Genomic DNA, 13,913 nt, shown 5'->3' on the forward strand with positions numbered 1-13,913 from the left:
AACTGAAAACAAACAAAAATCTAGTGTTTTCCAAGACTCAGCCACCCACACCCGGATTTCCACAATTTCTAACATCTCCAGCACCACACATTTACACTAATGTCTACTTAATGTTTTCTTTAAATAGACACACTTTGGAAGCATAAATGTAATTGCCTAAAGCATACCACACTATTAAAGGGAAAACTAAAGTACTTGCCTTCCCAAAAGAGATCAGTGTAAAACACATTAGAACAAAAGCGTCACTAAGCAATGATCATCCCTAACCCCCAGCTCCCGATCCCCGACCCAAGGATTGCCTTGCCTGTAGCTGAGTTTGCGACAGGTCAGAATCTGATCCCTACAGAGCAGGAAGACTCCCCCGCCTGAACTGGAGACATGGGCCCTGTACCCGGAGACCAACAGGCCAGTGGCCCTGGGCTTGGCCACCGCTTACCGTTCTTGGAGACGAACTGGGAGGTGACCCCTGCCTCAAACGTGGCAAACACAGGGCTGTGATCACTCGTCATGATGTCACTGGTACTGCCTGCAGGGGAGGGAGGAGAGTGGGCCTGCAGTCAAGCCGTGGACAGGTGACACCAGCAGCCAGGAACCTGAGACTGGAAAGGCAGGCCTGGGGCTCCTGGGTCAGGGCTCCCCTCTCAAGTGCTGTCACCTGGGAGGGTCCAGGGCCTGGGAGTTAGGACAGGCAGTGGTTGGTGCTTTGGGGCCCTGGGTTCCAGTGTAGGGCATCATACAGAAAGCTGCTACACCTGGCTGTGTTCATAGCCATAAGACCCAGGTCCCTGGCTCACCCCACCTCCCCAAACTCTGGAACCCCACTGCCTTTTTTCTCTCTCTCTTTTTGAGACAGGGTCTCTATGCAGTTCATGCTGGCCTTGAGCTCACTTTGTATCCCAGACTGGTCTCGAACTCACAAAGATCCTTCTGCCTCAGCCTCCCGAGTGCATGTACCACTACATCCAGCTCTCCATTGCCTTTTCTTTCCCAACTTCCTCCTCCTCCTCCAGCCATGACTTATTAAACCTACTGCACCCTCAGTGTCACTAGAGAACTCTCCCATCTTTTCTACCTCCCCTTCCTGCCAAGCCTGGCAGAACACACAGCAGCCCCTCCGCACACTGGGCCTGAGGTGGGACACCTGCTTCGTTGTTCCTCACTCTGGAGCAGTTCTGGGAGCCCAGCCCACTGAGGTCTCCCAAGGGGTGGCTGGTGAAGGCAGAGAGCTGGCAGGAAATGGTAGGGGGTGTTTGTGTGCCTGAACCTGCTGAGGCTAGGAAGGAGGGGGTTGCATGCCCAGAGGGTTCTGGGATAGAGGCCACCCACAGCTTTCAGGTCATCTGATTCAAGGTTGAGAGAGCGTGCCCATCTTCTAGATGGGCATATGGAGGCCCCCAGTTTGGTGTTGCTGTCGCACACCAGGCTGGGACTCACCGTAGGACTGGCACACCACATGCACCAGGGGGTAGGACTTCCAGAGGACTCGGTCGCACCAGGAGGGCAGGTTGTACTTCATCTGCAAAGCAAAGTCACAGGGAAGAGAAGGGTCTGCTACTGTTTTCTTTTTACTCAGTAAGAAAAAAGAGGGAAAAAAAATGAAAGAGAAAAAAAAAAAAGAGCAGGAACTCCCAAATCCCCAAATCCACCCGACTCTGCTATTTTAATGCCAGTCTCATATTTCAGCCACTTTCTGGCTGTGTTCCCTGAGATTCTCCACTGATGTCGCACTATCAGTATGTCTGGAAAGAAGCTTTCTCTTACCCCTGTGGCCCAGTGCTGCCTGCCGATCCAGGTTTTTGTTAATGGCAGCCAGATCTTTCCACAATCCTCTTTTCTCTCGTTTTCTCCACCGCTCCTGGCTTCAAGTGGCCCTGGGTCCCCCACCATCCCATTCCTCTGCCTCTCAGTCCCCTGCCCTGGGCTGGCCTCCCTGGGTTGGGCTCTGGAAGGTGGCATCTGCCCCTTCCATGCAAAATTTGCCAGGCCCTCCGCCATCATGGCAGCCCACAGAAACCCAGGCTGCCCTCCACGGCATCTCAAGAAGCTGCCCAGCCCTTCCCGGTCACCGTAGTCACTTCCCATCTCCTGCCTTGTCTTTCTTACCCACAAACTGCTTGGGACAGGTAGGTCCTTCAGCTCTGATCCTGTCACCTTGGGGAGTGCCTAACCCACTGCAGGCCATCAGGAGGCCTCGCAGGGAATGAACAAGTAACTGTTTTACAGCATCTTCCCCCAAACTCTGCTCCCTGACACGAGTGACCACCTAAGATATCGAGAACCACAGTGCGCCGAAGCCCGTAAAGGCTCTCCTAAGACTTACATGGAAGAAATCTGTTTAATTAATGCTGACTAACTTGGGAATTTAGCAAAATATGTTTGATGACAGGGCCTTGGGTTTTTGTGTTTGTTGTTAGTTTTATTTGTCAAAAATGGGTTTCACATATGTATATGTATGTAAAAATAGTTACGATAGTGACACTACTGATTTCTCTGAGATCACTGAAGAGAACTGGGCTGGTATTGTTTGGACAATTGACTGCAGACAGGGATGACAACACACAATGCATGTACCAATGTTGCCCTTGATTGACGTGTTTTGAAATTTTGTTGTAGTTTTTTTTTCTTTTTTTTATCCTTGAAGTAAAATGGATTTGAAAAAAAATAGGTTTCAGAACCTAGTTGTAAAAATAATAATATCCTCTTAGAACCTTAGTATCTGGACAGATTTAAACCCCAGGGGTCATTAGTTCAGCTCTATTGTTATTATTATTATTAGTTTTGGTTTTTAGAGACAGCGTCTACCTATGTGGTTCAGGCTGCCTTGAATTCACTATGTAGCTCAGCCCAGACTCCAACTCATGTTGATCCTCCTGCTTCAGCCTCCCCGAGCCGGCTGGTTCAGCTCTTTTCAGTGTTTAAATTGCTTGTCCCGTTCTTGCTGTGACACAAATTAACACATGACCTTTTTCCCTTCCTCTTTCTCTTTTGCTGCCCAGTAGTTCAGGCAGCCGGGAACCTAGGGGGCGGGGGAGGACTCACCCCTGTCGCTTTCTGCTTCGTGTATGCATATTTGTCCCGAGTCAGTCTTTCAAATCGGTAGGTGGGCGCAAATGTGATTTCTTCCTCCTCTGAAACAGAGATGGGGATCTTAGTGTTGACCCCTGAGTTTCTCTGCTCTGCAGGCCCCGGGCCTCCCCCAGCAAGGACACGGAGGGGACAGGGCAGGGGCAGGGGCGCGAAGAGACTCTCACCAAAGTGCAGGAAAACTCTCTGCTCCTTGCGCTCGGTGAGCAGCTGGTCGTGGGCCAGCAGGTCGGCATACTGCTGCTGCCGGATCTTCTGGATGATGGCTTCCGCCTCCTGCAGCCAGGACACCCCAGTGAGCACCCCTCAGCCTGCCTCTGGGGACTGGGTTGCTAGTCTCTGGGACTCATGTATCTAACTGGGGATGCTCTGGGGAGCATCCCAACCAATCAAGTCCCTGGCAAGGCCACACTTGCATATGGACTTTTTATTCTGGCACTGACTTCATACCTTTTCTTGTTCTTTCCAGCACTGAGAATTAAACCCAGGGCCACTGCACTGAGCTATATCCCCAGCCTTCTGAGCCAGAAGCTTGCGAGGTCACTAAGTTGCCCAGGCTAGGCTTGAACTGTGGATCCTGCCTCAGCCTCCCAGATCAGGCGGATGTCAGGCATGCACCACCGTGCTCAGCACAATCTCCTTTTTATTAACACTTCATGAAGCGGGCAGTTCAGCCTGGGTCGGCTCCTTAATCTGTGGACATCAGCCTTGAAGACTCGGGCACAGAGCTGCCTTTTCTGGACCCGGCATGCAGGCTGGGTGACCTGAGGTCACAGTGACCGTAAGGTGGGGTGGCCATCACAGTCATGGGGACCACAAAGAAAGGCTGAGGCTGCATGCTGAGCCAGAGGAACTCATGCATCTTCACGACCAGCTGCCCTGTCCCTGCCACCCTCCAGCCCCAGGCGGAGGCTGCTTACCCAGGTGGGCAGGTCCACACGGTAGTTGAGATCCCCAAGCCAGAAGAGGTGGGTGAAGCGGTGAGTGATATTAAAGGAACTCAGTTTTCTGTCTCCCAGGGCCAGGAACCGGAGGATGTTCATGTAGTTTTGGTTTCTCCTAATTGAAGGATAAAGTGTCATCTCGCATGCAGGTCACTGATTCCCACCCCACCGGACAGGAAGTCAAAAGAGGTATGGGGAGCCAGATGTGCTGGCGCATGCATGTGATCCAAGCACTCAGGAGGCTGAGGCAGGGGATCACTGTGAGTTCAAGGCTAGCCTTGGCTACATAGGGAGTTCAAGGCCAGACTGAGCTACACAGTGAGACCCTGTCTCAAAATAAAAAGGGACGGGGTGAAGGGGGTGGGTCGCTGGGGATCAGATCACCAGCCTGTCGAAGTGGGCATGTGGATGGGCGGGGCGGGGGGGATACAAATGGGCTTCAAGGCCAGGCTGGGGGCTCAAAAGGTCAATGCCAAGCTCATCGGAACAGTGGCAATTCTCCAAGGCCACCTGCGTGCCTGGCAGGCCTGATGGGTTGTATCTGAGCGAGCCTGGCTGAGGTGGCCACAGAGAAAGGAGTGGTAGTTAGTATCCAGCGGGCAAAGGACACAGACATCTCCTCTGTCCTCCAAACAAGAGTCCTCCACACTGAGGTCCCCCCAGAGCTGCAGTTGTCTGTGCTGAGCCCAGGAAGAGCCCTGAAGGGCCTCATGTCACCTGGAAGGCCTATGCTGGGGGGTGGATATGGATGGATCTGGAGAGGGAGCCATCAGCGGCAGGGGTTGAACCCAGCCCTCGGGGAGGAGGGGGTTACCTGAGCTTCTTCTCACTTCCGGAGGTCAGGTGGCTGTTGACAAACCCCAGTGAGGTCCCATTGAACATGAACGACACTCCCACTGCTCCCTTGTTCCCTAAGAGGGGAGAAAAAAGAGAATAAGAACATCCAGCAGGCACACTAGGCCGGTGGCCAGCTGTGGAAAATGCAAGGTAGAAGGAGGCCAGAGATAGCAACCAGGTCCCTTGTGGTGACAGGTGACAGGTGAACAGCCAGCAACCTTGGGCTTCTCCCAACTGACCAAAGACCCACACCCAGGGCACACTTTTTCTTCCCTACATTTTGGGCTATGCTACATAGTGGTTCTCAAAGTGTGTTCCCTGGGCCAACCGGCTGCTTGCTGGGAGGAGATATATGTGAGCCATTGGAGACGAGGTTCCGGAAAGGTGTGTGAACAGGCCAGCTATTGCCTGGAAGTGGGTTTTACATCTTTAAGTTGTCAGGGAAATAACATCGGAAGAAAGTTAATGTTGGACCTGTGTTCAGGTACAAGATTGATAAGAATCGTGTTCTGCCCCAGGGTCTTGGCAGTGTCCCTGGAAGCTGCTTTCGGGCCAAACCAGAGGTGGGTATTTAGAGCCTGCACAGCCCTGAGGGCCACTAGAGTCACCATGCATCTTTTGCAGTTTGCTGACCCCTGTGCTCCCTGTGATTTCAAGCCAGGCAGAATCTGAGAATATGGTTTGCTTAACTCGGCGGCTGCAGGCCACACAGGGTTCCCAGGCTAAGTATCAGGCCACCACCCCTCCCCGCCCTAGCATCTCGGCCCCCACTGGCCCAGCGGAGCCGCACCCTGACCTCTCTGCTGTGGTGCTTACACCGCAAAGCATCTTCCTTCCAGTTTGCTTTCGGGCCACGGGTGGAGCCAGAGAACAGGTTCCCTTCCACTCCGTAACTGCTGTGTCCAGCCTGCCATGGCCTGTGGTGCTGGAACCAGAGCTGGGCACCGGCCAGAGGTGGGGCCCAGTGGAGGGAGCGCAGTGTGGCTTTGTAAGGAGAATTCTGAGCGCTTCCCGCCCTGGGTCTGCCCCAGGACACCAAGGAGGGGATTCCCATGGCCCACACCACCCCAAGCAGGAGGGCCCGGCACATAAGAGTGCAACATGGCCAGTGGGAGGTTTGCAGGCCGCAAGATTGCAGCAATCATGGAGCTTCCTGTTATCTCCAGGACTGGCCTGCCCCACTCCACCCTGCTAAAACCGCTGGCTTTGCCCTGGACTCCACCCGCAGCCCTGGGTGTGTCCCCGAACACTCGTGGCACCTCCACATCCACAGACACACATACGAGGACTCACACTCACCCAGCAGACTGACATACCCAGAAGCACACATTCATACAGATTCACAAGAACACACACACATTCGATGTCAGCCCCCATAAGTATGCACTTACACACTCTTACACAGACTTGCACGCCCATACCCCACACTCACACACATCCATATGGAGGCACACACCCTGATGCCCATGCAGTCTTCTGCCTTTTTTCATCCTCGTTGGAGCCCCAAGACTTAGAACTGGGGACCTTACTTCTACCTCTGGTCTGGGAGAGCTGGGACCTAGACTGAGGTGGCAGCTGCACCCTCTGAACAGTGCCAACCCTGCTGGGAAGTCTCCCTGTTCATTCTTCTGTGTTGATCGTGGCAGCTCTTAGCCACAGTGTGCGGTCAGTAAGCCTGCAACCTGCCCCTTCCAGCAAGGCTGCCTACCTTAGTCTGGGTGCTTGCTATGCAAAGCAAGCCCCTGGCCCTTTTGTTTCCCTCAGTGCTACCTGGGAGCCTGCTGGACTGGGAGCCTGGGCCAGTGAGGCTCAGCGAGTCAGAACCAGATCCCTAACTGCTCCAGCCTCAGGGACCAGCGGCCCAGGGGTGCATCCCAGGTGGGAAGGACGTGGTTCCCTACCCACTCACCCAGGGTGTTGGCGATGCCCGTTTTCACGTTGTCGGTGCAGATATGGCTGATTCGGTTCTCGTGCTCAGGCTTGGCCAGCACCACGATGCGGATGTTCCAGAGTGTGTGGACAGCAATCTGCGGGAGGTGCCGTGTGGGAACCCAAGGCTCGGCGATGTGCCCAGCCCTGGTTCCTGGGGGTGGCGTGCCCCATCTCTAATCCTTAGCCTTTGGGGTGACTCTGTGGATGCCAGCAGTGAGACCTGGGGTGGACGCTGCACCCAGGAAGTAAACATGGGCTCTGACCAGCAGAGCTGGGGTTGAGGGGGACTGGGTGGTTTTTGGCAGCAGTCCGAGGGCCCTATAAATTTCCAACTGTGGCCCTGGGTACATCTTTCTGGCTCTGGCACTGGGGGACCACTGAGACCCCAAATGTCTTCTGAATCGGAGTTGCCAGGCTGAGCCCACCCTGGGCTCCGGGGTGCTCCCTGGGTGAGGGCAGCTGCTCACCGGTTTAAAATTCATGCTGGTTACTTCTCGCAGGGAGTGTCTGAGAATCTCCAGCCACTCCTTCTCCCCCAGAGGGTCCTCCTGAGTGCCAATCACGTAGATGTCGTGCGGGATGTAGTCAGCGGAGTCGTCCCGTGTCTTTCCCTGCCCCTTGGAGAGAAACCAGGACGTGATCTTCTTGGGAGGGGGGGCGTTACCTTCAACAGCAAAACCCAACACCACGTGAGTCAGAGGCTGGTCAGGGAAACAGGCAGGGGCAGGGTAGGGAGGGGACAACTCAGTCACCTGAAGCCATTTAGGCAAGGGCCCTAGATGGACATCTAAGTGCCAGTAACACCCAGGGTGCCAGTTGTCGGGGTCAGAACTCAGAAAAGTTTCTTTTACTTTATTTACTTTTTTATTGAAGACTGGTCTGGCTATGTAGTTCAGGTTGGCCTTGGACTAACTGTAGCGGCAGGAGACCACTAGGGGAACCCCGACCACTAGGGGAACCCCTTCCACCCTGCTCACATGCAGCAAGGCTCCAGGCAGCTCCTCCCACATCTTAGCACAGGGACCCCCTGCTCACAGAGGTCCCAATCACATGCATGAGCTGTGACGGTGAGTCCCGAGGGAAACCAGCAGAGTGTCCGAAGCATTAGAGGCTCTGAACAGGGCAGATAAGGACCCAGGAGCCCTAAGCAACCTCAACACTACCGTGGCCCCTGAACATCCAACTTTGGTTGGGCAAGTTCAGGACCAGAAGGCAGATGACTTGCAGGACAGGGTCTGTGTCTCTGAGACTCACTGAGACTCCTGTCTTCTCTCTGGGAAGCTGGCCCAATTTCTGCTGCCCCTCCCTTCCTCTAGGGCTCTGCTGGTGACTGTTGGGCGGGGACTGGAGTGGCCTGGCTGCCCCACACAGAGGCAGACCATTGGGAGGCTGTCCAGGTAGGTCTGCCCTGCAACCGCTGCTTAGGGTTAGGGCTGGGCGTCTTCTTCCTGCTTGCTTATTCCTAGCTGAATACTTACTCCTACATTGGTGTAACACATATAGTCAGCCTATCTATCTATCTATCTATCTATCTATCTATCTATCTTCTTTCTTTTTATTTTTTAATCGGTACTGGGCATCAAACTCCCCAACACGTGCTTGCAAGGCAGGCGTTTATGCCACTGAGCTAAATCCCCAGCCCCTATCTATTTATTTTCTATCTGCCTATCTATCCATCTATCTATCTGTCCACTTAGCACATCTTCAGTATCTATTTCTAGCTAAGTACTTTTACTAAATCCTCGGCATACTTTATATTTAGTTTTCATGTTGTCTACAGTGGTACTTGGGGAATTGTCGTTAATTGGCTCTGGCAGTGTGACAAGGACCAAACAAATTGTCTTGTCTGGAAAGGGCAGCAAATATCAAGGCCACTGACAGTGACCAGTTCTAGTTCAGGTGTCAAATGACAACATCTGCATCAAAAGGTATCATTACATTCAATACGTTTCCAAGCAGTTGAGTATCACGCTATGACTGTATTTAGTATATAAAATGTATTAGCATATAAGGAAGTATATATGCTATACTAGTAGTTACATTTGGATTTATTTATTTACTCCCAGTCATTTGGAAGTATTAAAAATTTACTTGTTCTTTATACAAAATTCAGATGTAACTGGAAATCTTCTATCTACCTACCAATGGCTCTTTCTGGATAAAACAAGGGTAGACTGTTTTTTTTGTTCATCTGTTACTGAGACAAGGCATTGCTATGCAGTTCAGGCTGGCCTTGAACTCACTATGTGCCCCAGGCTGGCCTCAAATTTGTGGCCATCCTCCTGCTTCAGCCTCCTGAATACTGGGATTACAGGTATGTACCCAGCCTGGGGTAGACCTCTTCTTCTGGCCCTGGGGCCCCTTTCTCCTTGTCTTTTCATGTGCTGCCTAAAAAATGAGCCCCTTAACCTCAATATTCTGATTCTTTACCTAAAGCCTTCCAATCCGGAGGTAACTGACTGGCTACTCTTGGGGTAGAACAGTCTCAGAATTGATTTTCCTGCTCTGAGAAAAGGGTGGGCTTCCTTAGAAAAGGGGCCAAGAGGATGGGCTGGGGTCAGGGCAAGGAGACAGGAGGCCCAGTGCTCGCACTGTGAACACGGAAGCAGGAAGACGGATGCAAAGGCAGGGCGCAGGGCAGGCACCCACCCATGTTCCAGGTGCCGATGAAAATAGTGATCATGTCGGGCTCCGGCTGCTCTGAGTGCTTGTTCTTCATCTGCTGCAGGAGCTGGCAGAACCCTTCTCTCTTCTGTGGATGGAAGGGGTAAGAAGAAGACTGAGTGTAGCCTGGCCTGCACCTTTGCATTTTGCATTGGCCAAGCACTCAGCCCTGAGGGCTGTGTGTGCGGTGCAGGCTACAGAACAGCTTAGAAACAAATGTGCCCAGAGCAAGCAGGAGCTTCTCCTGACCCAGCTGCACCATGGCCAGGGTAGGGGCGACTCCAAGAGAAAAATCGGGATCTGCAAAAGACCCCGCCCTCACCAAGCCTCCACACAGCACCCCAGGAGGAGCAAGCTTCATGCCCAGCCCAGGGGGATTCGTAGCTGCCTGATGGACCATCCCTAACCTAGGGTGACAGAGAGATTAGAGTGTGTGCAGAGGCACCTTGTCAAAAAGAGATAGCCACAAATACTTCACCACATATGAAAAATGATGTGACAAAATGGTATGAATGGCATCACTGTATTTTTGATTTTAACAAAACATCAATTTGAGATGTGGAGGCTCACGCCTGTAATCCCAGCACTCAGAAGGCTGAGGCAGGGATGGCTGTGAGTTCCAGGGCAGGCTGTACTACCTATCAAGACCCTGTGTGTGTGAAGGGGGATGGACAAAACACCGACAAAAGAAAAGAAGACATCTGATAAGATATAGCCCAAGGCCAACTAGTGGTACATGGGTGTTTTTATTTTAAACTTGTGCTTTTTTGTATCTGTTACTATTTCATCAGTGAGAATCAATGACTTATGCAATACAAGAAAAAATTTAAGTTACAGCAGCTAAGTAAAAAGAAGAGTGTGTGAAGGCCATCACAGCCGCCTTCCATATTTTCAGGTATTTTTTCCTGGCTCAAAGAAGCCATATTACTCTCAGGACACGATCACTGGGAAACCCTGAGTCCTGCCATCCAAGAGGACTGGGCTCTGACTGCTTCATGTGGACACAGCCAGCGATTTCATAGGACTCGAACTGTTAACTGCAACTCTCACTGAGTCCCCTCGGAGGGCTCTAGTTCAGGAAGCTGTGCAGACAGTCTTTGTTGACACTGACTGCAGGTGGCAATGGCTCATGATTTCGTATCTCATCCCCCGCTCCACCCGGAGCTTACAGCCATGGGCAGAGCTAATCAGGTTTGGATCAATGCCCTTGTGCCAGGGCATCACATAACAAGGCAACTTTTCTTTCTACTCCTCTGCCTGGCCCCTACTTCCTTGTTCTTCATAGCATCCCCCACCCGCTGTCCTGCCAGTGTGTCCCCCCTAGAGCTTCCTCCCATTCAGCCCCCAGATCCCCGTCCTTTTCTTATTTTGGACAGGGTCTCATTAAATTGCTACGATGGGGCTTGAACTTGTGATCCTCCTGCCTCGGCCTCTAAGACCACTGATTACAGGCATGAACCACCACACCTAGCTAGGGTTGGGGCTTCTGAGATGGATGACTGGGTGGCAGAGCACCCCAGGATGTGCCCTAGGCCCATGGCAGCTTCTCCTCCTGGAGCTGTGTCAGAGCCTATCCCCACTATCCCAGAGCAGGGTGCCCAGCTGCTATAACCTCAGCTTCCTCACGTGTGAAACGGTGACTCAGGACACCACCAACCTCAACAGACAGCTGTCCCTCAGGGCCCTGTTCCCTGTCACTTACTTTCGAATCAGCAAAAATGTATTCCTTCCGCAAGGTCTTCTCCTTCTCTGTTTCCACCAGAATCATCAACTTGTTCAGAAACTTCTGGGACTTGATGAGCTGCAGGACTAAAGGAAAGGGTCATCTGTCATTTGTTGTCCACCTATTCAGCCAGCAGATCCAAGTCTCCGATGCGGCCCAACCTTACCCACCCCACCTGATGCTATTGGCTCCTGGGCCCTTGCGGGTTCCATGGGTTGAGTCAAGTGTCTCAGTTTTCCCAACCACACTCTTACGAGTTTGGTTTTTTGGTTCCTGTAAATGGGCTTTATTATCTATCTGCCTCCCAGTCGTCAGAATCACACCACTGTCCTCTTTTTTTTGTTCTCCCATGACTGCTGCCCACCAGAGGGAAGTGACGATAGCAGAGGTATCTAACTGCTGTTTTTTTGAGAGTCTTACTATGTGGCCCTGGCTGGCTTAAACTGGAGGCGATCCTCCTGCCTCAGCCTCCCAGGTAGTTGGCATTACAGAGGTGTCCTATTGCAGCCTTGAGCTAGGAATCCCACCCAAGCAGTAGCAGGAAAGAAGTTATAACATGGTGTACAACACTGCCCATCAGACGCCCTAGGATGTTCCCAGTCTTCTACTCTCAGACTGTGTTTCCTCCTGCTGAATTTCTGGTTTTCCTGACATCTGCTTACAGGATTCTGGTTGCCGTTAGGATCTGAAAACCTGCTTATCAGAGTGATTATTCCACCAGGGGCAGTAAGTGGTTCACTTTCCTCATATCACATCAATAAAACTAAAAGCTTGCCAGGCAAGGTGGCACCTTCTGGTCATCCCAATACTCAGGAGACTGAGGCAGGAGGATCTCCAAGAGCTCAAGGTTAGCCTGGGCTCCATATCGAGACCTTGTCTAAAAACCAAACAGGCTAGCCAGGCATGGTAGCACACACTTGTAGTCCCAGCACTTGGGAGGCTGAGGCAAGGGAATTGTTGCAAGTTCGAGAAGAACCAGTCTGGGCTACAAAGTGAGCCCAAGACCAGCCTGAACTGCATAGTGTGACCCTGTCTCAAAAAGACAAAAAAAAAAAAAAAGCAAACAGGCAAATCAGTATGCATTTGTACATCACTTCCTCTTTGCCAAGCACCATTCTAGCCCGCAAATTTAGCAGTTACAGAGAGCCACGTCCCAGCCTTTGTGGAGCATGTGGGAAGGTGCTAAAGAGGGAGTGCTGGGATTTATGAGCAGGAGCAAGCATCCAGACAACTGGTCACCCTGAGTGGGATCCTGCAGATGCCGAACCTGCACAGAGTGGGGAATTCCAGGTGTGGGGGGCCCAAGCCCTGCCCTCTTCAGTCATTCTGCTGCTCGAGAACTGGAGTCAGGACAGGGAGCTGCATTCCCCAGCTGGGTAGGAAGGAGTCGCGGGCCCCAGAGGGTCTGAGCTGCTGAGGGTGCAGTGCTGACCTTCACCTCTTTACCTCTGTTTTAAATCTAGGGTAGGTCAAGTCGGGCTATCAGCATATGTATCCCCATCACGGTCACTACCTTAGCATAAACTCTCTAAGGACTTTTGAAGGCAGCACACATCCTGCTCAGACTGCCAGCACCCCCACTTCTCCTGCCAAACACAGCAATATTGGAGGGACCCCGCCCCCACCCTTGAGATCCGTGCCCCCGTGTTGCTGCTCCATTCAGTCCCCACAATGACCTGGACGACCCCCACCATCTGGAGCATCCTGGATGCCAGGCACATGTAGTACCCTCTTCCCCTTTCAGCTCACCACAGCCCTGTGGGACACTACGGTTCTCTCAAGAACAGAAGGGTAAACTGAGGACCAAGGAAAGAGCACCAGACCAAGGTCATAGCGGCTGGGCTGGAATCAGCCTGGGCTTCCCTTATTTTACTGTTTTGGTTGTTTGAGATAGGGCCTTGCTATGTAGCCCAGGATGGCCTTGAACTTGCAACCATCCTCCTGCCTTAGCCTCCTGAGTGCTGGGATTATAGATGTGTATCTCGAAGCAAGAGCATCCCTGTCTGTCTCTGAGGACGAAAGGGATCTGCACTCCCAGGCCTGCTAAGTATGTGCTTCATTTGCACACAGTCACCAGCCCCAAATCCTGCCTGCTTCTGCCACAGTCTCCCTTATCACACTGAGCCCACCTCTGGAGCACTCAGGCTCCTACCAGCCTCGGGGTGCCACTCCAGAGGAGCATTTCCGGGTTACACTGCTATGTGGGTAGGAGCACTTCCGGGTTCCACAGCGCTGCACAAGACCCATTTACATTCCCTTCTCCTGCTAATCTGTCTTCTCTGCCCAGACCTCAAGAGGGAAGAAGGAAAGCTGTCTTTCACATCCATAAGGTGATTGAAAAATACAGTGAATGCTTAAATTAAAAAACAAAACAGCTGGCATGGTGGCTCATGCCTGTAATCCCAGCACTCAAGAGGCTGGCAGGAGGATTGTTTTGAGTTTGAGACCAGCCTGGACTACATAGTGAGTTCAAGGCCAGCCTAGACTGCATAATGAGACCCTGTCTCAAAAACATACAAACCACTGTAAAAGACACAGCCATTTATTCCCCTCAAAATCCTCGAGCTTGCTTCAAACACATATTCTATCATTCTTGTCACTTTTTTTTTTTTTTGTTTGTGGTACTGGGAATCGAACTCAGGACCTCACATTTGCCAGGAGTCACTGTATCCTGGATCGCCTCTTGTAAAGACGCTCAGGAAAGAGGACTCCAGAACTGCTTCAGAAAG

General features: G+C 52.1%; 1 protein-coding gene across 2 annotated transcripts in view; it reads right to left on the reverse strand.

Annotated features, from left to right (window-relative positions):
* Positions 1-13,913, reverse strand: part of Inpp5d (inositol polyphosphate-5-phosphatase D) — an 84,784-nt gene that overhangs the window by 14,267 nt on the left and 56,604 nt on the right. For both annotated transcript variants that reach the window (XM_013157665.3, XM_003474408.5), the window contains exons 10-19: positions 11,164-11,270; positions 9,447-9,549; positions 7,265-7,461; positions 6,775-6,892; positions 4,843-4,939; positions 4,005-4,143; positions 3,252-3,360; positions 3,040-3,128; positions 1,435-1,516; positions 437-526 (exon numbers count right to left, since the gene is read on the reverse strand). In XM_013157665.3, coding sequence (XP_013013119.1) covers positions 437-526; positions 1,435-1,516; positions 3,040-3,128; positions 3,252-3,360; positions 4,005-4,143; positions 4,843-4,939; positions 6,775-6,892; positions 7,265-7,461; positions 9,447-9,549; positions 11,164-11,270 — 1,131 coding nt within the window. The remainder of the gene's footprint in view (positions 1-436; positions 527-1,434; positions 1,517-3,039; positions 3,129-3,251; positions 3,361-4,004; positions 4,144-4,842; positions 4,940-6,774; positions 6,893-7,264; positions 7,462-9,446; positions 9,550-11,163; positions 11,271-13,913) is intronic.

Source organism: Cavia porcellus, unplaced genomic scaffold (genome assembly GCF_034190915.1).
Source record: "Cavia porcellus strain 051 isolate PalLab524CR breed Dunkin Hartley unplaced genomic scaffold, mCavPor4.1 scaffold_26, whole genome shotgun sequence".
NCBI classification, from domain to species: Eukaryota; Metazoa; Chordata; class Mammalia; order Rodentia; family Caviidae; genus Cavia; species Cavia porcellus.